Raw genomic sequence first — 23,732 nt, forward strand, 5'->3', positions numbered from 1 at the left:
GGGTAGTGAACTAACGGTTAGTTTATAAAAATAAACGAAATATTTTACAACACGTATCGCTTACTGAGTACGCTACATAAATACATACTTATATGTTGTTATTATATCATGGTAGCCGAAGTCAAGCCATGAATTTGCCGTTATTGAGCGGTTAGGTACATTTTCCAAACGCGGTCCCGTGATATATTTGTCCGCTGCCGCTCGCCGTAGACCCTTGACAGCTAGTTCAAGTAGGTAAATATGGCTGAAGAAAGCCTGATTGAAGGCGAAGATGAAAACATTTTGTACGATTTACTCGTCATTACTGAATGGCCGCCCGAGACGGACACTCAGGTTAGTCAAAGGTCTATTTTTAGTTGTTTTCAATTCAGTGTGTGGGTCTCTAGTTGAACTATTATTTATTAAAATGCCCCCGAAAGTCAACTCCTATCAGTTGCATGGGGTTAGCCGCTCAGAGCCACGTAGCATGAACACACACTGCTAGCAAACCCCTATATTCTCATTTCACACTGACATATGGTGTCGTTTTCATTTTTGGTCAAAATCAATTTGGTTGGGCAGTTAAGTTCCATTCATGAAGCAGCATTTATATTTCGCTACATTCAGCTAGTTATATCATAAAACTATGTGGTTGTTAGTGTAACTTTGGCGCTGTCATGCATAAATTAAGTTACCCTGGCAACCAGAGGAAAGATTACCCATGGCACTTTAATTTGAAGCTCAGTGTTAGCATATTTTAAGTGGTGATGACACAGCTGATAAGCTCACCTGTCACTTTCTAACGTTTGCAGTTGCGAGGGAACAAGGAGCACAACACCTCACTGATTGCAAAAGCAGTGACAGGTAGGTTCTGATTTTATTGCCTAGCTGTGATACTTATGCCAAAAATAAAAATTCAACACCTGACCATGACCTTTTACAAATGGTGTGTGTTCACAGTTAAAATTAGCAGTCAGCTTATAAGTGTGCAAAACATCATCCTTTATATACAGTAAGTCTTGGTGGAGTTTAATTCCACCAGAAAACAGTGCAGGACTGGTGCTAAGTATTGTTGCCAGTTGCTGGAAAATAGTAAGGATGCAGGAAATTGGATGATATCTGATATGCCAATATGTAACAACTCATTCGACCAACAACTGATTCCGATATTACCTAATTTAGTGATCATCAAGTCTCTTCTGTAGTGGAATTAACATCATATTATGCATGTATACTCTTATCGTGATGGCCCACCAACAGATTTGAGATATGAAATACAAAACCTTTCAGTTTACAAAATATTCATCCATTGTGCAAAATACCAGTGCCAATACTGATGATGTGCCTATATATCATTGTGCATCCCTAGAAAATTGAGTTTAGTCTGTATGTGTCAAAGGAAAGACAACATCATTATATCGACTGTAATCTGAATTAAAGAAAAGATGTAAATCATATCACAGTCCTCAGTATGCAAGATATCTAATTATGTTGTACATGATACATCAGATATGCACGTTTGCTTGGTCAGAGTTTGTTGACATTAATATTAAATTAAAATCAAAATCATAATACCACACCACAAATTAGATTTTTCCCAAATTCTACAGTAGGAGGTGCCAGAATCACTGATGAACATTATTACTGGCCCTGAAAGGTGTTGCAGTTTGGTGCAGTTATACGTCCTTTGCCTGGATCGGGGTAAAGAGACTGATTTCCAGGTTCTACACTGGTGCTCTCAGAGGTGGGCAGAGGGGTGGCCGCCCCCTTGGTGCCCCCATGTTTTAAAAAAAATCAGCAAAAGTGCCCCAAAGGCAGATAAAACATCATATAGTGCCTTATAGGGTGCCCCTCCAGTTGAGATAATGTGACAAAGTGCCCTCTAGGGTGCCTTTCCAGTAGAGAAAATGTAATAAGGTCCCTGTAGGGCAGTGATTCCTAAATGTCTTCCTAAGGGGACCCCTTTTCTATTGTTGAGTAAACTGACAACCCTTGACCAAGTGACCAAGTGACATATTTTATTGATATTTCATATTATATTCAATGCTTAACAATACCAGTACAGACCAACTGATAAAATGAACAATTAACCCAAATAGTGAACGCAGTAACCGCAGGAAGTTTGTGTAAAATAAGCGATTTGGATTAATTTTGAGTAAATTAGTTCCTGTGAATATTGCATCAAAAATGGGTTCACCTGATATTTTAAGTACATTTTTATACATTTCTCTGTTAGTGTTTTTTTTTTTAAAGTTTTAACAACCATACAGACATAATAGGCTTCTTTAAAAAAATATCTGTTTTTTTTTCTTCTTCCTCATGCTTGGCCATTGTTCTATTAGTTTTAATTGTGTACTTTTCTAATGTAGGACAAGGCTGTTAAGCACAGAGTGAAGTCTCCATGAATACAGCTTGTTTTCAGATCTTCACTGTGCCCTTACCTTGTGAGATTTTGTCAAAGCTTATATCTCTAAACTTTAAGAGTAACAATTTCATTTAGATTTTTTTTTTTTCCACAGAAATGAATGAAATGCTGAGACATAGGCCTCCTGTAAATTTTTAAAAAAGTTTTCTTACCCCCCCATGAACCTTTGGCGACCCCTAGTGGGGAACCAGTGCTCTAGGTTGCCCTGTCAGTGGAGACAAAGTGATGAAATGCCCACTAGGGAGACTTTAAAATGGAGAAAACATGATGCATGATGCTGCCCAAATGCTAGACGCCTTTCTGTGCACTGGTGCCCTTTTTTTTTTTTTTTTAATATTTTTATTGCCCCTGCCCCTCAGACAGCCTGAGTCCCCCACTGAGGTCCTATATGTCCTTGACTGCAGTTTCTGATCTGAATTTAGGCTGTGACATGCATTATCACACAGTTATTGTTGTTAGGCTTACTGTCTGTGATACATTTCTTACAGGGCCTTTCCGCTTAATCTTGCACTACTTGTGGTACAGGTAAGTTCATCATTATTATTCTGACAGGTACACATGACCATTTTAGCACCAGTGCAGAGGACTGACATGCCACAGGAAGCTGTGATTCATGGTGCTTATTAGTGGTGTGATTTTTAGAACAGAGGTGTGTGGTTTAAATGCTTGACTGCATCACATTATAAGCACAGTTATTACTTTTAATTTCTGTTGGCAAGCTTATATTTAAGTTAGCCGCCTTATGAGTGCAGAAATAGGAGTGCATTTTTCAGGCACAGACGAAGGAAATATCATTTAAGTACCAGCACTAATGTGCGACAAAACAACTTAAAAATGTACACAGTAATCACTCTGTTTTAATGCTAATGATGGGTATAGTGCTGTGTCACTGTGGCAGCACTTACGCTGAGCTATTTGAAAAGGAAATAGGTCCGGCACTCTGACTTTCTTACCTACTTTCTTTTCTAAATGATCAGATGTAACCTTGTTCGATTCAATTAGAGACACATTAGCTAGGTTATCACTTGACATAAACAGGCCTGTGCTTTTCGATTTAACCTGGAATCAAAATATTTGTAAGTAACAGCTGTAACTAGTTCCCTCAATGCAAATCCTTTACATAGGTTTATTTTGCTGCATGCTTGCACAAGCTATAATTGATAAAACATAACAATTAAAGCTAAAACAAATACACTTTTGTCCTAGAAATGACTCTGCCTGTGGCGTCACAGTTTATTCCTGCTATAGTGTATTAAATATGATATTATACGAGGACATTGGTGTCTTATTTTCTCCCTAATTCAGATTAAAATTAAAGTTTATATATATCTCTTTGCAACAGACATGCATAGAACCACGCTCTGACAGAGACCCTACCAGGCTCTGTTGATCCATATTTCCTGAAAGCCTCACAGATGCAATCTTGTACTCAAGATGTGTATTTGTTTACACGCGGCTCGTACTGCACAGTATCTGTTAGAACCTGTTAACAGATGGCTCGGTGTGGCCAGCAGTGGATTCCGTAATGCTCCAGCACCAAGGCCTGCTTATCCTCTCAGCAGGTGGTTAGCCAGCACCATCAATAACCTCGTTAAATATTTAAGAACTCCTCCAGCCATACTCGTCTCTTAGATCTCCCTCTTTTTTGGAGATGAGAAAGGATCAGGGTTTTTATTAGAAATTACCAAAGAGAGTAAACAGACTGTCCTCCGCATGCTGTGAAATTTACATTTTCAACAGAGGCAACTGGCGATTTTGCTCTAGGCCCAAAACCAAATAGTACAATACAATAATGCAATGATAATGAACTTTTAGAAGCATTTTTAAGCAGGTAAGATAGTAAGAATCAAATTTAGTAAAGCAACAAATCGAAACAATCCAGAAACGTCAGAAATGGCAGTTTACACGCTCTCCACATACGTGTACATCTGGAAAAGGTGGTTTGCAGTTCTGATGAACGTGAAATATCCCAGCTGTCAGTGGAAATTATTCCTTGAACCAAAAATGTGCCCTTCAGATCAAAATTTGTTTAACAGTTTAAAATGTGTACATTAAGTTATCACCAAGTTAAAAAATAAATAAATAAATACATAAATAAACAAATAAATAAGACTGATTGAATGGCCATTTAATTTTTTATTAATTTTATTAAAATATAATTAATTCAATTGTAAGTTGAATTAAATATACTTTAACTTGGTTTATTATAATTTTTAATGTAATTTCTATTTAATTTCATTACAAATGAATTCAATTTAGGTTTGATTTAAATGAAATATAATTTTATTGAAATTGTTTGATTAAAAATTGTAATTAAATAATCCAGTTAGATTAAAATAATCCAATTCCAGTACATCAAAATTGCCAGTAAATTAAAGGGACTGTTCACCACAAAATCCAATTTTTAATTTTTCCCCCTGTTACATTTAGTGCTAAAAAATCTATATAAAAATATTTATACTTTATAGGTTGTGAAAAATCAGCTGTAACAGGACCCTAAAGTCACTCCAGTTCACCCCAAAATCAAAAATACATATTTTCCCTCTTACCTAGATTGTTTTGGTGTGACTTGCAGAGTGTTGGAGATATCAGCTGTAGAGATGTCTGCCTTCTCTCTAATATAATGGAACTAGATGGCACTCAGCTTGTGGTGCTCAAAGTGCTAAAAATATTTTGTAAAACTCAACAGCAATGTCTCTTTCCAGAAATCATGACCTGGTTACTAAAGATAATCCACAGACCTTGTGAGCAGTTTCATGTAGGAACTATTTTCTTTCTACCAAACTACACCCACCAGTGGTATCGCAGCACAGAGGGAAGTGCATCTACTGCTAGCTCACCTAGCACCACTGAGCTAGCTAACATTACAGCTCAGCCGAGGACAACGACATTAATGCTTACATCTCACGCTGTCACAAGCGGGAGCCTTTTGTCCATGAGTAGATGCATGCTTCCTTCTGCACGGTGATACAGTTGGTGGGTGTCGTTTGGTGGAAAGAAAATAGTTCCTACATGAAACTGATCCCAACATTATTATCTTGAATAACCAGGTCATGATTTCTGGAAAGAGACATTGCTGTTGAGTTTTTTAGATGTATTATCTGGCACTTTGAGCACCACAAGCTGAGTGCCATCTAGTTCCATTATACTGGAGAGAAGATAAACATCTCTACAGCTGATATCTCCAACACTCTGCAACTCACACCAAATCAATGTAGACTCATAAACGGCACTACAGGTAAGAGGAAAAATATGCACTTTTGATTTTTGGCTGAACTGTCCCTTTAATTTATTGGAAATTTTTTTATTAACTTGAATTAGATTTGTTATTTAATTTGATTATTTAATTTAATTACACTTTCAACAATTTAACTTAAAGTGAAATTTAGTTTATTTGTAATTTTTAATTTAACGTTTCATTCAAATAAGAGTTTGACTTAATTTAATTGAAACTTTTAAGATATATTCCGGCTCTCCTTTTTACTGATGAATATTTTCCTCTCACATTCAGTCCCTCAGTAAAAGTTTTTCTCAGCAGCTTTGTGAAAACTTCTTAAATGGAAACTCTCGCACTTCTAGCACTTCTAGTAAGTGGGTACACTTAGCGAATACTATTAATGTGTTCATTTGTGACTGCTTTGTTTGTGTGATTCTGTAAACCTCAGCCCCTCCAGCTCGTCTCTGCCTCTCGGTCTTGTCCGCCTGGCAAACAAGCAGATCAACTGGCAGCTAGTACTTGCAAGGTACACACACACACACACACACACACACACACACACACTTTGTGATCAATACCTGAATGTGGGCTACTTTGTTGCTGACATGCACTAAGCCTTCCTCTCCTCTAGCTTCCTCTCCCTTTTCGTTCCCCCTCAACCAATCATTTAATTGTTCTCATTACAGCAGACGAACCAAGTAGAAAGGCTGTTTTTAATTGGCTATTGATTCCACCATGTAAGACAGTGTTAAGCGTGGTCAAATGATGCTGCGGATGTCCATTAGTTTGATGTGCTTGATCCCTCCATTTCGTTTCTGTCTGCCCTTAAATCTCTCTCCCTCATTTCATTCCCTCTGAAACTATCTTTGCTCTGTTTAATGCCCCCAATTATTATTGTTCCTCCTCTCTATAAGCCGTCCAATGCAGGCTCTTATTCCAGACTTTATCTCCCATCCAAACTGCCCCGTTAGATACACACACACACACACACACACACACACACACACACACACACACACACACTCTTATCTCTCTTAATCACCTCAGATGGTCTTCATTTCATCCCCTAACTTTTAAAATCTTGCTCACAATGACATTTGTCCACCTTTTCCACTTCTCTCACCCTCTGCTCTCTTTGTGTTGTCTCTCATTTCTTTCTTCCTCTTGTTCATTCCTGACTGTTCTCTTGTTCTCTCCACAGTAATGGCAAACTGTTGGCAGTGGTTCAGGACCAGTGTGTGGAGATTAGGTAATTATTGAACTCCGTCCCGCTGTTTGAGGCGCTCTGTCAGTGTGTGCAGAGTGATAGAGAGGCTTTTAATTAATGGGGTGGTTTATTACATCTCCCTTAAAAAGACCTGCAGTGTCAGCTTGTATCTAAAGAATTAAGTTTTCTTTCTAGGCATCAATACAATCAGTAAAAATATTTGAAAAGTATCTTCACGCTGTGCTTTCTGATATTGGAAGTAGGCAAAGGCAGCAGAGACTTACTTCCATGTACTTGCCAGTCGGTAAAAACATAAAACAGTAGAAGGTAAAAATGAGTTTCACACAGTCTCTCCAAAACCTGACAAAGACTACAATCAGTCTGTTACATGACATTAGAGAAAATCGATGTGTTAGTCCGACTGAAATCATACTAAATAGAATTTCTCAAAGTCGGACAGACACCCAGATAACGCGACTAGGAGTCGAATTCCTCCCACATGTATACAGTCAGTCAGACCCAAACTGGCTGAGGTGCTCTGCACATGCTCCACAGTTTCCGCCCTGGGCTTTGACCCAAAAGTCGAAAGCATTAAATACACAACAGAAGAAGAAGCCAATAACAACATGGAGAAATCTTCATCCAGAACTGTACACTTTTGGACAGACAAAATGTACAAAGCTGTAAAGTCGTCCACCATGCTACCAGTTAACTTGTTTGTCGATTGTTTGGTCTGTGTTGTAATAGGTCAACCAGAAAAAGGTCCAATACTAACAAGCTCAAAGGGGACATGTTGCTACCTATTGTTGCAGAGTCGGACATACTTGGTCAATAAATGGATTCCCCTTCCGTGCTTGTATACTGGGACAAGGACAGCAGTCCAGTTAAATGGTCTAGTCGAGCTATAACTGTAGCTCGACTTGACTGTGCATGTAAACGTACTGACTGATTGATGTCAGCGCCGACATATTTAAATCATGACATTGCAATATTGTAGCACGTTAGCATTAGGTGCTAGTACAAGTATTCAGAAACAGCTACATTACGTTCATGCATAGTCAAGTTTTCATCATTATGTATTATAACAAGTTTCTATTTAGATTTTAGTATAATATTGACTCTCAATGGGAGGCACTTAAAAGAGTAACTAAAACCCTAAACCACCTCTCTTGAGTTGAAAAAAGGGTAGTGTTAGTTGTGTTGTCGATAGATTCAGTTCCAAATGTTGACATTTGAGCGCAAAGTATTTGAATTCAATGTCTTGTGTTATAAATATGCAACGCAACTGCCTCCTCTAAATTTCCAAGATGCCAATCAAGTGAGTACATGCGGGATGTGCTGGTACCCAAAAGCTGAGTCCAATCCACAAGGGGGCCTCCTTAGATTAGACTTGTCTCTGACCTGTAAAGGCATGGATACAGGACCTCTGGGGTGTCCTGTGGTGTCTGACACCAGGGCATTGGCGGCAGATTCTTTTACACCTCGTTTCCACTTAGGCATGTGTACATAGACAAGTCGACCAGAGGGCCATTCAGTCCTGGGAATCTCTGTGATATCCGGTGTGCAAAACTCCTCCCCTCTGTTATATTTCGGTCCGGAATTTGCCTCGAGCACATTAAAAAGATTTAACTTTTGCTGTGGATCTTGGAGACATCATATGACAGTATGATAGCTTAGCTAACAGGCTGCTAACTAGTTAACAGGCTAGAATCTTCAATTCAGTTGCCTGTGTTGATTGTCTAGTGAGTTTGTATGATTAGGAAGAACTTGTTTAAATAGTTTAGGATGCAATAGTGCAGGCATATGACCCATTCAGCCGTTCATACCCCTTTTTTGAAATATTTCGCGAAATATGCTACGTACCTGGCAGACCAACATCTTCACTTACTTGTTGCCATTCAAAATTTTGGTCCTGCTTTTGTCCCGGTAATGTTCCAAGTGCATATTCCAAACTACTGGATGGCGAAAAGTGGACAAAATTAGCCTCTCCCCATGGCTACAGGTAGTTTCTATGAGGTTTCTATCCACTGAGGACACTAAGACATCATCCGCATATTTACGGATCTACGGACACTAGTCACATACCTAAGTTCTGGTCCTGTGGGTTGTGAGGTAGGGTACCAGGACATTGCATGGATGCTTGATCTGATTGGTATCTGGAGAATTTGGAGACCACATTCTTTTAGTCACGTTCCTGGAGACAAAGAGAATTTGGAGACCACATTCTCTTAGTCACGTTCCTGGAGACATACCTGAACAATTTTTGCAGTTTGGCTTGGCACATTGTCCTGCTGGGGGGACCATTGCCACGAGGGAGGGTACAGTGTTTGGGGTGGGTAGAGTGTGTCAGGTGGTGTCTGCATGCATGTCAGGAGGCAAGGTTTCCTAGCAGAACGCTGCATTGTAACAAGATGATCAATATTATTCACTTCATCTGTCAGTGGTTTTGATGTTTTGGCTGATTGGTTTATATAACGTTAAGGATGCATTGATTGCGTTTGATTGCGCCACGGTTTAACTTCATTTCTCAAGGGTAACGTCAGAGAACTGGAACCAAGTCTCGCTGCCTTTGCATACTTCCGCTCTCTGAATGCACAGCATGAAAAGCCCCTGTTTAGCATACCTTTTGTAGCACTTCAGGCAACTTAAAAATAACACAAGCAAATTGAAAATACCAGCGCTGCCCAAATGTTTCATTTGTGTGTGTGTGTGTGTGTGTGTGTGTGTGTGAGAGAGAGAGAGGGATAGAGAAAGAGACCAAAGCATACATACACATGAGTATGATTGTGCTCATTTTGAGTGGTTGTAATTATTTTCAGACACAAATCCAATTTCCCCTGTACACAGAGAAAATGTGCTCACTCAGCAACGTGCTCCATCGACACAATGTGGTGATTTAAATGGAACAAAATTGAAATGAAAATCAATAGCAATGAAGCAGGTATACAAATATGTCTTGCTCTCCAGAGGCAAGCGGCAAGTTCAACTGAAAATGAAGCTTCGGCTCTCGAGGACTGTTCTTCTGTTGACCCTCTGCGTAATTGGAAGTCTTTTACATGCACACGTCGTTATGTAAAAACCTGTCTCTGTTCTTCGCTGCACTCAGGATTGTGTTGGGGTTGACCCATTGTAATCGAGAGCAATCAAGTCTCTCCTCTTAAGCCTCAGCTTGATATTGCGAGCTCCTGCGTTGTCCTTTGTTTGCACCACTGTTGTTTAATCACAGAGTGTTTTATAGCCTTGCTTTATGGCATTTGTTGGTGTGAGTGGGTGTTAAGTCAGCTCAAGGCCTTATCCATTGAGCTCTGTTTGAGAGTCTGTCTAAACACTGCCTACTCTCCAGGCCCTGTCTGCTTGATCCATTGAGCTACTTCATTTGGCAGGCCATCAGTGGCGATTATAACCAACCTTATACTAGGTCGTATACGGCTGAAAGTGTGTGTGGTTGCACCCTTGGGTGTGTGTATCCGTGTCACGCAGTGCAATGCCACTTCTCCTCTGTGTATTTTCTCCTCAGGTCTGTGAGAGATGACTTTGGCTCGGTCATCGGGAAGTGCCAAGGTAAGATCCTCTCAGCTCCCTGTTTTATCAGCTGCACACTGACATGCTAACATGTTTCTAACCTGTAGTCTTCATTTACAGTATCTGTGGTTGTGTTTGTGTGTCTGAGCATGTGTTTGTGCACATGTACTTTGAGTTTGTTTCAAAGAGAATTATCGACCACGGGGGCTAATTGGAATGTGTGAGGGAGACTGTGAACAGCAACACAGATAATCACCCTCATCCCCTACACTGCCACTCATTAAACGCTGCCTCGTAGTAGCTGATAAAAATAAATCGCCTCTATTGTTTGATTAGCTATTAAAATGGCCCGCTGTGCTGGATTTAATTGCTCTAAACATGGGGAGGCCCAAACTTTCAGCAAGTAGAGAAGTTTTTAACCAAAAAAAAACTTAGATGTTTGAAAATAATGCCTATTGATGTATTTGTTATTGATGTAGTTTCTTTATTTAAAGAAATTGTGTGCGACATTCAGAGCATAACTTATGATTCAGTCTGGGTCAGATTGCCTGCACATGGCTCTCAATATGGAGGTGGCTGAGCTAGCAGCTAGCAGCTAACGGTGCTAACAGCACAAACAGCACTAGCAACGGCAATGCTGAAAGAGCTAAGGCCCCGATCAGACAGGGTATATTTTAGCAGCCTGGGGCGGCTTTTTATAATGGTTTTCAATGAGAATGGACCAGTGTGCTCGCAGCTTTTGCGTTGTTGAGCGTCTCAAGTTTTTCCACTCTACAGGGCTCCCACGGTCATGGAAGACCTGGAGAAGTCACATTTCTCAGGCCTGGAAGGGTTATGGAATTATTTAAGTTTTGGAAAAGCAACAGAACATTATCGTGCAATAAGTAATCTTCAGTAGATAACCTTCCATGTTATGTAACATTATGGCAAATTGAGTTTCTGTAGCTGTCGACATAACGTAACTCTAATATGGGTTGATGTGTGATGTTTTGTTTACCATCACGTTTGTTTCCTCATTTTTTCCCCGCATAATTTCAGCTAGCCGAAATGTTTGAATAGAGTTTTAATTTTATATGTTTATAAAAATCTTTGTCAAGAAAATATATATATATATATATAATGGTTCCTTGAAAAGTCATGCAAAGTTTTTGAAATTATGTGCATGAAGATGTGTGGTTATCCTGACTCTATACGCCTTGAGTTTTTTGCAGGAGAGCCTTGAACACCTTGGGCTGAAAAAGCTTTCACTCAGAGTGGAAAAAGTGCCCGACATCTTGGTCATTTTTTCCCATTGTCCAATCAGATAACTTGAAAGGAGGGCCCTCTGTGGTGGTGCTAACAACAAGCTAGTGGAGCACTGCACATGGTTTTGTGTTAAGCTAACTGTAGCTCACTTTCAGCTTTGTCCTAGGCAAACTGCAAGACATACCTGATCAAACTGTAGTCTCAATTTACTTTGTAACGTTTTAACAAGCATAATTTGGCATGGAGATTGACTGCAGATTCTCTAAATGTCCCAGAATCTTCCTAAAATGAGCTTTGAAACAGTCACCATCTAGGTAAAGCTTTTCGACCAGCTGGTGGTACTCCCCGTGATTTCTCCACAGAGCTCTGTTTCTGTGTCCAACGTACGATTTGGGAACAGCCTCTTACACTCAGTCAGAGCCAGAGCAGGTGCCCTGAGTCTGTCCATTTTAATGCTGATTTTAAGGTATTTGTGAGTTTGCTTTTCAGCAAGATAGTAGTTAAGCTTAGGACATGTGATTCGGTGGTTGCCTATTAACAATTAAAAACAAAGACACAGCATGCTGGAAAAATCATGGCAGGCTTCAACAAAAAATCTAGAGCGGTTTTTGCTCTTTTGTCTCATCAGAAGCTTGAACTTTTTGTTGGCCTTACAGCAGAAAAAAAAATGTTAGCACTGGCAGCCCTCCTTATTCTCTCTCCTGGAATCATTGGCTACAATCCCGAGTGAATATAACCTAAGACCTGGAGCTACCAGAAGTCACAGTATTAGTGAAATAAAGTCCACCTGTGTGCAATCTAAGAGTCACATGATCTTAGAGTATATACACCTGTTCTGAAAGACCCCAGAGTCTGCAGCACTACTGAGCAAGAGGAAGAGGAGACATCATGGGGAGTACCACCAGCTGGTCCAGCTACGCTCTGTCTGATCAGGGCCTGAGCTCTGCCAGCACTCTTGCTGTTGTTTATAAGCCACCTCCACACTGAGAGCCAGAAAAAATCCACTGCTTAAAGAAAGAAATAACACGTTTAGAGTTCACCAGCGGGCACGTGGGAGACTCTCATATTGACATATTGACGAAGGCTCTCTGATCATATGACACTAAAATTGATCTCCCTGTCCACTCGTCAATAAAGCCCAGCTCTGTGAAGTGTGCGGCTTGAAGTGTTCCTGCAAATGGACAGTGGAGTCTCTGTGGTGGAGCTTTCCAGCTCCTTCAGGGTTATCTTTGGTCTCTCTTTTGTCTCTCTGGTTAATGCTCTTCTTGCCTGGTGCATGAGCTTCGGCGGACTATGCTCTCTTGGCAGGTTTGTTGTGGTGCCACATTTTTTCCATTTTGTAATAATGGATTTAATGGTGCTCAGGGGAATGTTCAAAGTTTTAGAATTTTTGTTATAACCCAACCCTGATCTGTGCTTCTCCCGAACTTAATCCCAGATTTGTTGGAGGGCTCCTTGGTCTTCATGGTGCCACTTGCTTTGTGGTACCCATTGCGTAGTGGGCCAGCAAACAGGTGTATATATACTAAGATTATGTGACACTTTGGGTGTTTTCACATATAGTCTTTTTTAAGCAAACCAAACTCAGTCCTCTTAAAGTGCACCAAAAAGTGGACCAACAGAAAAGGGGCTCAGTTCTCTTTCTGGTCATCTTCAGCTCTGATGGGGCCTCAGACTTCTGTCTGTTCACACTGTAGCCTATATATAATATATATTGACATAATTTAGTTTTTACTTTGACATGGCACTGCAGTGTGGTTATGAAGCCCAGCGCTTTCAGATGAATTTAAAATTGGATGAAAACCTTTGTGTTCCTGTGCTGTAGACGGTCGTTGTTTGATGTATTCTGCATTCCACATCTGGAGACGTGCAGTATCTTCCGTGGACCAAACTTAGTCCTCGTCCTGCGTCCTTGCAAGCGTTGAAGGCCAATGTGGTTTAGGCTGTTTTTTCAAGTGTCTAAATACAATGGCAGAGCGCATTGTGGAATTTGAGCGCTTTGTGTTCACAAGTTAAGTGAACAGCAGCGTGGACTTGAAGCGAACCGAACTCAGACCACCTACCAAGATGGTGCTTGTGGAGCATTTAAGTGTCTTTCAGCTCAGGATTAGGTTTTAAAGTCTGCGACATGACTCCAAATGAATGCTAATGTTGCTCTGTGTTAGCTAACCTGTTCACCATTACTACTTAATGAGGTGATTATATGCCAATTTTGTGTTTACAGCTGGTTATGCCGCCCTCAGGTAGCCAAAAAAAAATAAATAAATGAATGTTGGTTTTGCTTTAGAGCCACTTTGTGTTTCTGACTTTGACACCCCGTAGTGGTAACAACAAAAACTTTGGCCGACAGCAATGTGCACCAACGCCCAGCAGTCTCCCCCACAGATCCAAGCAGAGGACACCAGATGAATTGGCTCAAAGCAACAACTAGACTGCTGCAACTTTCAGCAGGATTGTTTCATAGTTCTACAATCAAAAACAAAGCCAGAAAAAGTTTAAAAGAAAAGAATATGAGGGTGTTTTCTTTTTGAAACACAACAAAAAGTCCACAATGACACTTGTGTGGATTTTGTTAATATTTCTCCACCTCTCACGTCTTCGTTTCTCATTCTCGTCATCTTTCCCTCCCCCTCTCTGTCTGTCTCCTTCTCACACTATATTTGTTCTGCTCCAGCTAGCCGTCATTGTGGGCCGTTGTTCTAATGGTTCATCGTGTGGATAACAGTAGCCCCTGGGCCTGTGTAAAGCCCAGCCTCTCTCCTCTTCTTCATTCCATTTCATCTCTCCTTTTCATTTTACTTTTACTTCATTTCATTTCACGGAGATTTGTCCTAATGGATTTTGCTGTGATCCTGCCTTTAATAGCATTTGCTTTTAATGGAGGGGCGTGCGTGTGCGTGCATTGGCTGCCTCTCATGTGCGTATGCATCCTCGTGCGTGAACGCGTTCGGCGCATCCACACCTGTGTATCACTCTCCGTCTCTTTCACTTTCCACCTCCCCACTCCTCCCTCTCTGTCTGCTCCTGTTACAGAAGAGTCGTCTCCCACCCCCGTACATAATTCATAAGTGTTGAGCTCTGATAAATGCATCCGTGAGGCTTTAGATAGAAGGCTTCTATTGGGTCGTTGGGTGTAATTCTCCCCAACTTCCGCCCCCACCATCGCTAGGAGGAGGAGGAAGGGGGGAAAAAAAAAAACAAAAACAGGACAGTAGCATCCAATTTTCCAGCTCCCCAAAAAAGCCATCTATGTGGAAATGGAGCCCTCTCAGCCGCAGAATAACACACTGTATACAATTCATAATGGGAGCGAGATAGGAGGGGATGCAGCGTGAGAGTGAAATAGAAAAAACAGATTGAAATAGGAAGCAAAAGAGGCGAAAGAACAAGAAGAGAACAGAGGAGACGCCTGGTACCTATGGCTCTCATAATGGCTCCATGTTCTCGTCTGCTCCTCCTCAGCTGAGAGTCTCAAAGGTGTGTTAAATCGCCTACTTCCTGAGGTGCGCTCTGATACTTAGACCTTAAAATTTGGGGAGCTATTATTTCTCTCAGTGGGTGCCGGATTCATTGTTTCCTTCTCCCTCTCCCCCCGCCCCTCTTTCTCTTATTCTCTTTTCTCTCGATGTCTGTCTCGCCTCCCACTTCTCCCCTTTGTTCTTCATTTAAAATTCTAGTCATACAATATCCGACGCCTCCATTCGTTTGCGGTATTGCCCACCAGGGGTTGCAGCAGTGTTCCTCAGCCAAGAAATTCAATACAATAAACGCCAATAGCGCTGTTATGTGATATCAACAAAAACATAACTTCCTTTTCATAACTTTATTGCTTAGCAGACACAGCACCCGTGGTGGCATATTATGTTTCACACTGTTCTCCGATACAGAAATCTCAGCCTGCACTAAAGGTTGTGTCTAGTAAATATTCTCAGCTTCCTTGTACCCCCACACACCAAGAGCGTGTTTGCAGAAGAAAAGCCTCCCCCTATTTCCCTCATACTGTTTTAATGTGTCAGATAATCAGGTATTCAAAACAGACTCAGGATCAGAGGCCTGCCAGACTGGCCCAGCTCCTCTATCAGAGGGACGTGTGACAGCGAAGCCTTGAGAAAGTGCCAGCAGGCAGGGATGTGCTTCATCACAGCGATATGGTTACACTCACAGCACTGCTGAGCCAGCAGATTGGTAAAACAGTAGCCTATACTTCAGTAAAGCCTGGATTTATGATCTGCGTTCTCCTTCCCTCTTCCTCTCCTCTACTCTCTCCACCTTTCTCTCCCCCTCCCCATCGCGAGCACGCGCCCAAAAGTGTGTGCGTCTTTAAGAGACAATTATTGAGATGTATTACTCCAGCCATCCGTCATAGGTGAATTGGATAGGTCCTCAGACACCCTGTGTTGATGTATGGCATTAGCTTTATCCTTCTTCCCCCATCTATATTCATCATCAGCACACCACAGAACACCAGGGATTATTCACGGAGAGTTCTCTCATCTGGTTGTAAGGTCCAGTGTGTCGGATTTAAGGGGGATACAGGGACACAATGGAACATCAGTGTTTTCTTTAGTGTGCAATCCCCTCCCCTGTTTTCGTTACCTTAGAATGAGCCGTTTATATGTACATAGGGAGCAGGTCCTCGTCCAGGGAGATTGCCAGGTTGCACCGCCGTGTTTCTACAGTAGCCCATAACAGACAAACCAAACATTAGATCTAGTGGGCCTTTTCTTTTCTGACTTTTGGCCATGCTGGGTCAAGCCATGCTGCGCCTATTTGCGTTTTCAGTCAGTTTAGACACACCGTGTCACGTCATGCGGCGACAGAGATGGACCTTCTCCAGAGTAGGACCAAAAGCCAAGCCGCCCGCTCTCAAGCAGGTAGTGGTGACGTCTTGCCAACTGCAGCAACCCCAGACGACCCTGCTTCTCCCTCTCAAACAACTCGTGTACGTTGCGAGACTCTACTCACGTCTGTCTGCAGGAAACCAGAGAAATAGGCCTTTTTAAAAGTCTCTGTATGTTCAGCTCTCAGTGCTTTTGTAGCTTCCAATTGAATCTCTGTGGTTTGGAGTTTAGTTTCTCTCCTGCGTCCTGTTTTTACTTTAGATATCTGCTATCTAGACAAGCCATCATGAGATAAAGACACACCTTCAAGTGGGTGGCCCAACCAAACCAAACCAAACCAAGCCAAGCCAAGCCAGTCCATGACTGTTGAAAAGGGGTATAGATAGGGCCATTCTCATTTCAATTCAGCCACCGTAGTTGGCAACCCCTCTGTCATGAGAGTGTCAGGAAAACACTGTTTTTTTTTTATTGTGAAACTGCTTTAAGGCCTTTGCACACTGAGTCCTTTTTTTGTCTAAAATTGTTGCACATTTAAAACCGAATATGACCTCAGGAACTTTTGTCCATCATTAAAGTTCTCAGAACAGGTTTGATTTTCTGCATTTTTATTTATTTTTTTGCATCTGTTAAAGCCTTTGGAGAGTTGTTTGACCAAAAAGTAGCAAAGAAAATGTTGGGAGACGTATACATCCACAAAAAAATACAGAGGAATGGTGCGCATGGTATCATTTCATAACTCAACAGGTCAGGTAGTAATATTCAGATGGATGATGATGACGAGGAGGATGTGGACTGAACACAGACAAAGTGACAGTGTGGAGATAGAGAGGGAGGACGGCCAAATGCAAGACGCAGGCAGAGAGGGGTGACAGCCAGGGAGGTAACTCCAGTGGAGAAAAGCAAGGGAGCAAAAATGTCTTTATTTGGTCTGGAATAGCAACTTTTTAGCAACAAATAGACCAACAAAACTCGTAGGAGTTGGTGTGCAAAGTTTCCGTGCATAATTATTCTTTTTTGGATGACAGATTAAAAAAACATTCAGTGTTTTCAACGGTTTAAATCACTGAGTCTGTTTGTTTTGGAGAGGAAGAGACCTTTGCTGACAATTCGGCTTCTGGTAAAAACATCCTAAACAATAAACACCAAAGGAACCCTAACCAGGAGTTTCAGCTGGTTGCAGTCTGCACACTGCTCCTTTAATAAGACACCCTCGACTCTCTGAATCTCTCTCACTCACTGTCTGTATGAGCTTTCAAGCCTTCTTTTTCTTTCTTCCGCTGCAGTGCCAAAGGATCCAAACCCCCAGTGGAGGAGGGTGGCGTGGAGCCACGACTGCACCCAGCTGGCCTACGCCGACAGCACTGGCACTGTGCGGCTTTTCGACCTCATGGGCAGCGAACTCTTCGTCATCCCGCCGGTAACAGTGCCAGTCCCTCCTCTTTGACGTCATCAGAAGAACCCCATTCCCCCCTCAAGCTTTCTTTGTGTCTAAAAAGTTTTTTTTTCTCTTGAGCATGCATTGACACTAACTAAAAGTGATCAGGCGTACCATATGGAAACTCAGCATTCCCTTGGCTCGTATCTTTCTCAGATGATTGGTTCAGATATGTCGTACCCAATGAACATGCTGATTTTGTTTTGTTTAATTTGATAATCAGAGAGAATATAAATTGGGTAAATGCAGCTTGTTATAGTAACTACCTGCCAATATGCTACAGCAGATTAAACTGTATTTGTAACTTTACAGTGACACAGTTTTGAGGATTCAGACATCCATAGTCTCGGCTCCAGAGACCAGTCGGGCCGTGTTCTGTTCTTTCAGTGTAGCGCGCATTTACTGGGCCCTTTGAGCTGCCTGTCACCTTTTTTGAAGCACCATGTCCTTGTCAGACACCCTCTGTGCTGCTCTGTGTCTGTCATGCCTGCTTTCTTCATCCATTGTCTGCTGCTTCTTCTCATCTCTCTTTCTTCTCCTCCACTTGCTCTTTTCCTCTCCATCTCCATCACCTCCTCTCTTAAATTTTTCACACATGTTCTGCTCCCTAGATCCTCCTCTCCCTCCATCCTTTAGCATTCCTCTCATCCCAGCATGTCTGTCTCTCAGAAGCTCTCCTCGGGCTGCCGTTTCAAGTCCGCCGTCACTTTAATGCCCTCTACATGTTATCATTCCTCCATTTCTACCCGTCATTCCTTCCGTTCCTCTATCTGCCCCGTCAGAAGCGCAGATGCTCATTCTTCTCCCCAGCCACGCTCGTCTCTCCAACTTGGTGATCTTCATTCCTTTAGTGCAGCTCTACTTTGTTATGTATCTACAGTATGTGTGTCTGCAGCACCACCCCTCCCCCGCTCTGCTCTGCTGTGCTGTTTCTCTTGTTTGTCACTGTTAAGTGCACACACCGGTGACTTGCTGCTATTTCTGGAGGAGAGGATAAAAAAACGTCAATTTGACAGAAAGTGTGCACGGATGAAAAAAATTAAAATTTGCTTCCCTGCCTCCCCCATCTCTCTTTCACTTTCTGCGTCTCTTATCTTTTGTTCCCTGCCTTCCCCGTCCCGTCACATTCTTTCTTAATCTTTTTTTTCCGCTGTTATGTTCTTTAACAGTTGCTGCTGATGTGATGTATCTTTGTTGTTCGTCCTTGTAAAAACTTGGTGGGGGCACAAACTGATAGATAATTATACATTTTTTGGTATTTCTTTTGATTTCCTCTGCCATTTACATCAGTCTCTTTCATTCCGCCGCTGACTCTTCCTTCTCATCTCTTTGTCTTGAACCAGGTGGTGAGTTTTCCTGGGGATTTCAGTTGTGCAGTGGCAGGCCTGATCTTCCTGGAGTACACAGCCAGCGCCCAGTGGTCAGCCGAGCTGCTCGTTATCACGTACGGTGGCGGGCTCAAGAGTTACCTCGTCAGGTGAGAGACAAAACTGCCTCACTGAAGCACCTCAAAGTAACAGGGTTCTCAAAGCACCTTCTAATTAGTCATAATATCTTAATTAGAAACCCACAGTGGTTTTATGTCCAGTATTATCTCAGATTAAAACAAATTAGGGCTGTCAAACGATGAATTTTTGTAATTGCGATTAATCACAGACACAGACTTATTACTGCGTATCACTTTTGACTTGTAAACTGAGCTGTCTGGGAGTTTTTTTAAATAGGCCATGAAAAGCGCAGTGGCACGAAGCAGAGAGCCGCTGAGGCAGCCTGACTAGGGTGCATCGAAGGGACAAAATTAGCAGCACACGATTAATGCGATTAAAAGAATATGTGGTGTTAGATCAAACCTTCATCGTCTAATTTCCTCTGTAAAACACTGCAATCAACCCTTCGCTAAGCCCCGCCCCTTTGTGATGGTCCGACAAGCTGTCAGAGTAAGCATGGAGCCCACACTGTAACTAACTGCACTCCCTGAAGAAATATTATCATATTTCTGGAGAAATGAAAGAGTGATTCCAGAGAGAAGCAGACAGAGGGGTCTACAGTCTGTGTTTGAAGGATATATCCAGGATGTCAAACTGACTCAGCAGCAACAACAGGTTAAAAAGACAAAGATAGTTAAAAGCTAAAGCCGAACTATAGGCTACAGATCACAGTGTAAAAGTGAACCACCACATCACTGCTGATCGCCACACAAGACAATGAATATAAAGGGAAACTCTGCTGATATTGAACCAGCTGTGTGGCACCACAGTGTGTGCAGATGAACTGGGTTCCCTGCTTCCCTTCACTGGTTCCTGTACAGCAGGGTCGATCTTTGTTTCACTGTTATAATCATTAAAAAGCAAAAGCAGCATGTGTATACATTCAGTAGGCTATATCTTCAGTAGCCAGCTAGCTAACCCTACACTTTTCAGGGTTTGATTTTGGTTGGCCAGTCTGCGTCCGGGGGCGGGACTTAGCAAAGGGTCAATTACGTAATTGTGACCGGCACATGGATCCTAACTTGACGTCCAGATGGTTTTGGTGATCCATAGTGTGTTGTTGTGGAATGATTTACCTGTCCATACAACCCAAGGTCGTCGGCTGTATAGGCTCTATCTGAACCTCGGCTGTGACTCTTCTCTGCAGTCAACTCTGCACGGCGTATAATGATCCACAGCAGGAATGGGACAGTACCTCTCATTCCCACTGACACACTCGTCCTTATTCTCACATGATCTTGTGATATTGCGAGAATCCATCTGCCGCGTAAGGTGAAACAGATCTGGCATGTGCTTCTTGAAATTTTGAAACCTAATGGTCTTCAGCCAACTGCACATGGCTTCTTATTATTGCTTGGCTTAGCAGTCTGTGGGAACCTGGCCAAATCACTCCCTTTTCTGCCTCCTTCCAAAACTCACCGAAAATCAAGTAACCAGCATATTTTTAAAGACAAGAAAACAAGAAAGCAAGCAGAGATCTACACATCTGTCGACGTACAGTCACTGTGAATGTTTAAGCAGAAACATCACATTTAGTGTTCCCTTTCTTCCTTCTACAGCTGCCCTCCTGTGTGCTGCTGTAAATCAGATCCTGCAGCTTTAAATGACAGTTACTGCTTTCACCACTCTGATGGACATTTTAACTCACATTTTGATTGTGTTCATCTTTCTCTAGAATCAACATTTCATTTCTCTTAATGCTGACACTTCAACTGGCACTTTGAACCTTTCGGCTCTCATTCACCTTTAAAGGAAATCTGTGCTGGATTTTCCTTAAAAAACAAACAAACAATGTATAGACGACCCAGGAGGAGTGTTCATTCTTTTATTTCAGTAACTGCTTATCCTGTTGCGGGTCGCAGGGGTGCTGGAGCCTATCCCAGTTGACATTGGGTGAGAGGCGGGGTACACCCTGGACAGGTCACCAGACTATCACAGGGCTGACACATAGAAACAGACAACCATTCACACTCACATTCACACCTACGGACAATTAAGGGTCACCAATTAACCTGCATGTCTTTGGACTCTGGGAGGAAGCCGGAGTACCTAAAGAAAACACAAACACACAGAAGGGCTCCCCCACGTCATGTTCCAGTAACCAGTAAGCGGTGACAATGCCACCTACTAGAAGTGTGTGGGGGTGTATTCATCTGCAGAGACTCTGCACTCTGCTTGTATTTTCTTATTTTCTTCTTATTCGCTGTGGTCGGGACATACCAGGGCACAGTGTGCAGGTCAGGTTGGGACCTTTTAAAGAAAGTTAGCGACAAGGTGCCAGACCATACGCAGCATGAATCCAAGAGGAAGCTACAAAAATCTCACACACAGCGCTGAAAAAAGTGCAAATATAGGAAGGCAAAATGCCAAGCAGACAGATCTGGGGTTCACTTTTGCTGGTGATAATGTTTACAAGCAGTAGTTGACAATCCCTGCATATTACACCTTTAAACTGTTCTTATGCAACTTTGTCCAACTCCTTACACTTCGGCTGACACTTCAGCTGACATCATCTTTTAATTTAAACACTTACACTGGTGCTAAATCTGTCAGGACTTCCACTAAAACTGACATCACCAGCTCAATTTATTACTCAAACTTTGACATTTCAGCTCGTTTCAGTGCTCAAATTTCGGCTGCCGCTTCAACCTCTTTCAGCACTTCCACTGTATTCAGTAATTTGACCAACAACTTTAACTTTTTCTATATTTCAACCGTTTTAACTGCAAAGTTTCAGCAGCAATCACACGTAAATGGATCCTTTTCAAGCTCTCCCTTGAGATTTTCTCAGCTGCTTTATCATTGTTTGATTTAAATGCATGTTCTATATATATATTCGAACCTCTATAGGAAATTGCAGCCTATTTGCTGGTAAGATTTGATGCTGCATGCTTGTCTATATGTAAACGTTAAAGGGAGTGATGCCTCTCTTTGCATACCAGTTCCCCTACTTGCCGGTTCAAATACACATTTTGAATATTTGATTAATGACATCTGATTTTCCGCACACGTACCTGTGGGAGTCTGCGTATGTGCTTTCCTCATGGCTGCACACGCCTTCCCTTTTTAATTTAGAATTATTTAATATGGTATTATTTCAGAGATTTCCCATTTCATTCTGTATGATTGCTGCTGTCACAGCGAGGCTCTGCGCGCTGACCCTCCAAGACACGGGATGAGATTGTGCATGTGTGTTGAATCTCGATCAGACGACATCCCGCACATGACTTCCCTTCAGTTCTGTGTGCGCAGTGATGTTTGCAGAGAACGCAGGAAAATGCTGATTTACTTTCCTATTACAGGCAGATAAATGGTGTTAGCTGCCCTTGAAGCCATCAGAGTGTGTGTGTGTGTGTGTGTGTGTGTGTGTGTGTGTGTGCATGTATGTGTGTGAGGAGGTAATTAAGATGTGGGAGACATTTGCTCCAGATTTACTCTGAAAGTGCTGGCTTGTTTTTCAAGGTTCATTTTCAGAATGGATCTCATACTCACTCCTCCTCCTCTTCTTACGGCTGCATTCCAGTATTGTCGCTCAAACACTTTGAATTTGAATTTCAGAATTATAGCTGAGCATTGACAGTAAGTCATCTCTCTTACTCTGTCTCTCTCTCTTGCTTTGACTGTGCCAGCACTTCTGTATGTGTGTGTGTGTGTGTGTGTGTGTGTGCTCACATACACACAAATGCTTTACTATGGCATAAACACCTAAACGTCTGGAGGATGTTGAACTGTTTGGTGCTCTCTTTCTTTCCCCAGGGTTCCTGCAGATTCGTAAAAAGTCTTAAAAGGCACTGAATTCATTAATGTAACAATAAGGCCTTAAAGGTCCAATGTGTCGCTACTGAGGAGGATATTTTGGGAGAAAATGGAGTTTAATATAATAAGTAGGGCTGCCCCAGACTAAGAATTTTCCTAGTCGACCAATAGTCATCATTTAGGGCCATCAGTCGACTAGTCGCTTGCCTGTTTATAATATTAATGTAATTATTAAATGATATATTTTGGTGGTTTGAGTTGAAGGTGTGAGAAAGAATAGTATCAGTAACATTGTTAACACTGCTACATTACAGAGAAATACAAAACCGTACTAATGAAGCTTCATTAATATATGAATATGAATAATATATTTTATCTCCAAGTGCACGTCACACACTGAGCGAGCCGCTTGTTAATGACGCTGTGGGCCAATGGGCATGTAGCTACTTCCATGTTTCAGATGATGTGTCATGTTTGTAGTCGACCAATGAAGATGAGTTTACATGTCACCTTGGGTTTGTCCTTCACCTTCTCAAAATGATCCCACACTTTGGATTTCCTGCCCGACATGTTATTAAATAGCCTGTGGAATAACCGCAGGTACCAGCCCTGGAAATT

The 23,732-nt window shown here is 41.9% G+C and overlaps 1 protein-coding gene across 1 annotated transcript in view; it reads left to right on the forward strand.

The window, feature by feature from the left end:
- The first annotated feature begins 223 nt into the window (after positions 1 to 223).
- Positions 224 to 23,732, forward strand: part of nbas (NBAS subunit of NRZ tethering complex) — a 282,352-nt gene continuing 258,843 nt past the window's right edge. Inside the window, exons 1-8 of the mRNA XM_049590355.1 lie at positions 224 to 333; positions 792 to 843; positions 2,893 to 2,929; positions 6,070 to 6,147; positions 6,823 to 6,870; positions 10,346 to 10,389; positions 17,720 to 17,853; positions 19,215 to 19,348. Of these exons, the coding sequence (XP_049446312.1) occupies positions 241 to 333; positions 792 to 843; positions 2,893 to 2,929; positions 6,070 to 6,147; positions 6,823 to 6,870; positions 10,346 to 10,389; positions 17,720 to 17,853; positions 19,215 to 19,348 (620 nt within the window). The 5' untranslated portion in view covers positions 224 to 240. The remainder of the gene's footprint in view (positions 334 to 791; positions 844 to 2,892; positions 2,930 to 6,069; positions 6,148 to 6,822; positions 6,871 to 10,345; positions 10,390 to 17,719; positions 17,854 to 19,214; positions 19,349 to 23,732) is intronic.

Source organism: Epinephelus fuscoguttatus, linkage group LG11 (assembly GCF_011397635.1).
Source record: "Epinephelus fuscoguttatus linkage group LG11, E.fuscoguttatus.final_Chr_v1".
Classification (NCBI taxonomy): Eukaryota; Metazoa; Chordata; class Actinopteri; order Perciformes; family Serranidae; genus Epinephelus; species Epinephelus fuscoguttatus.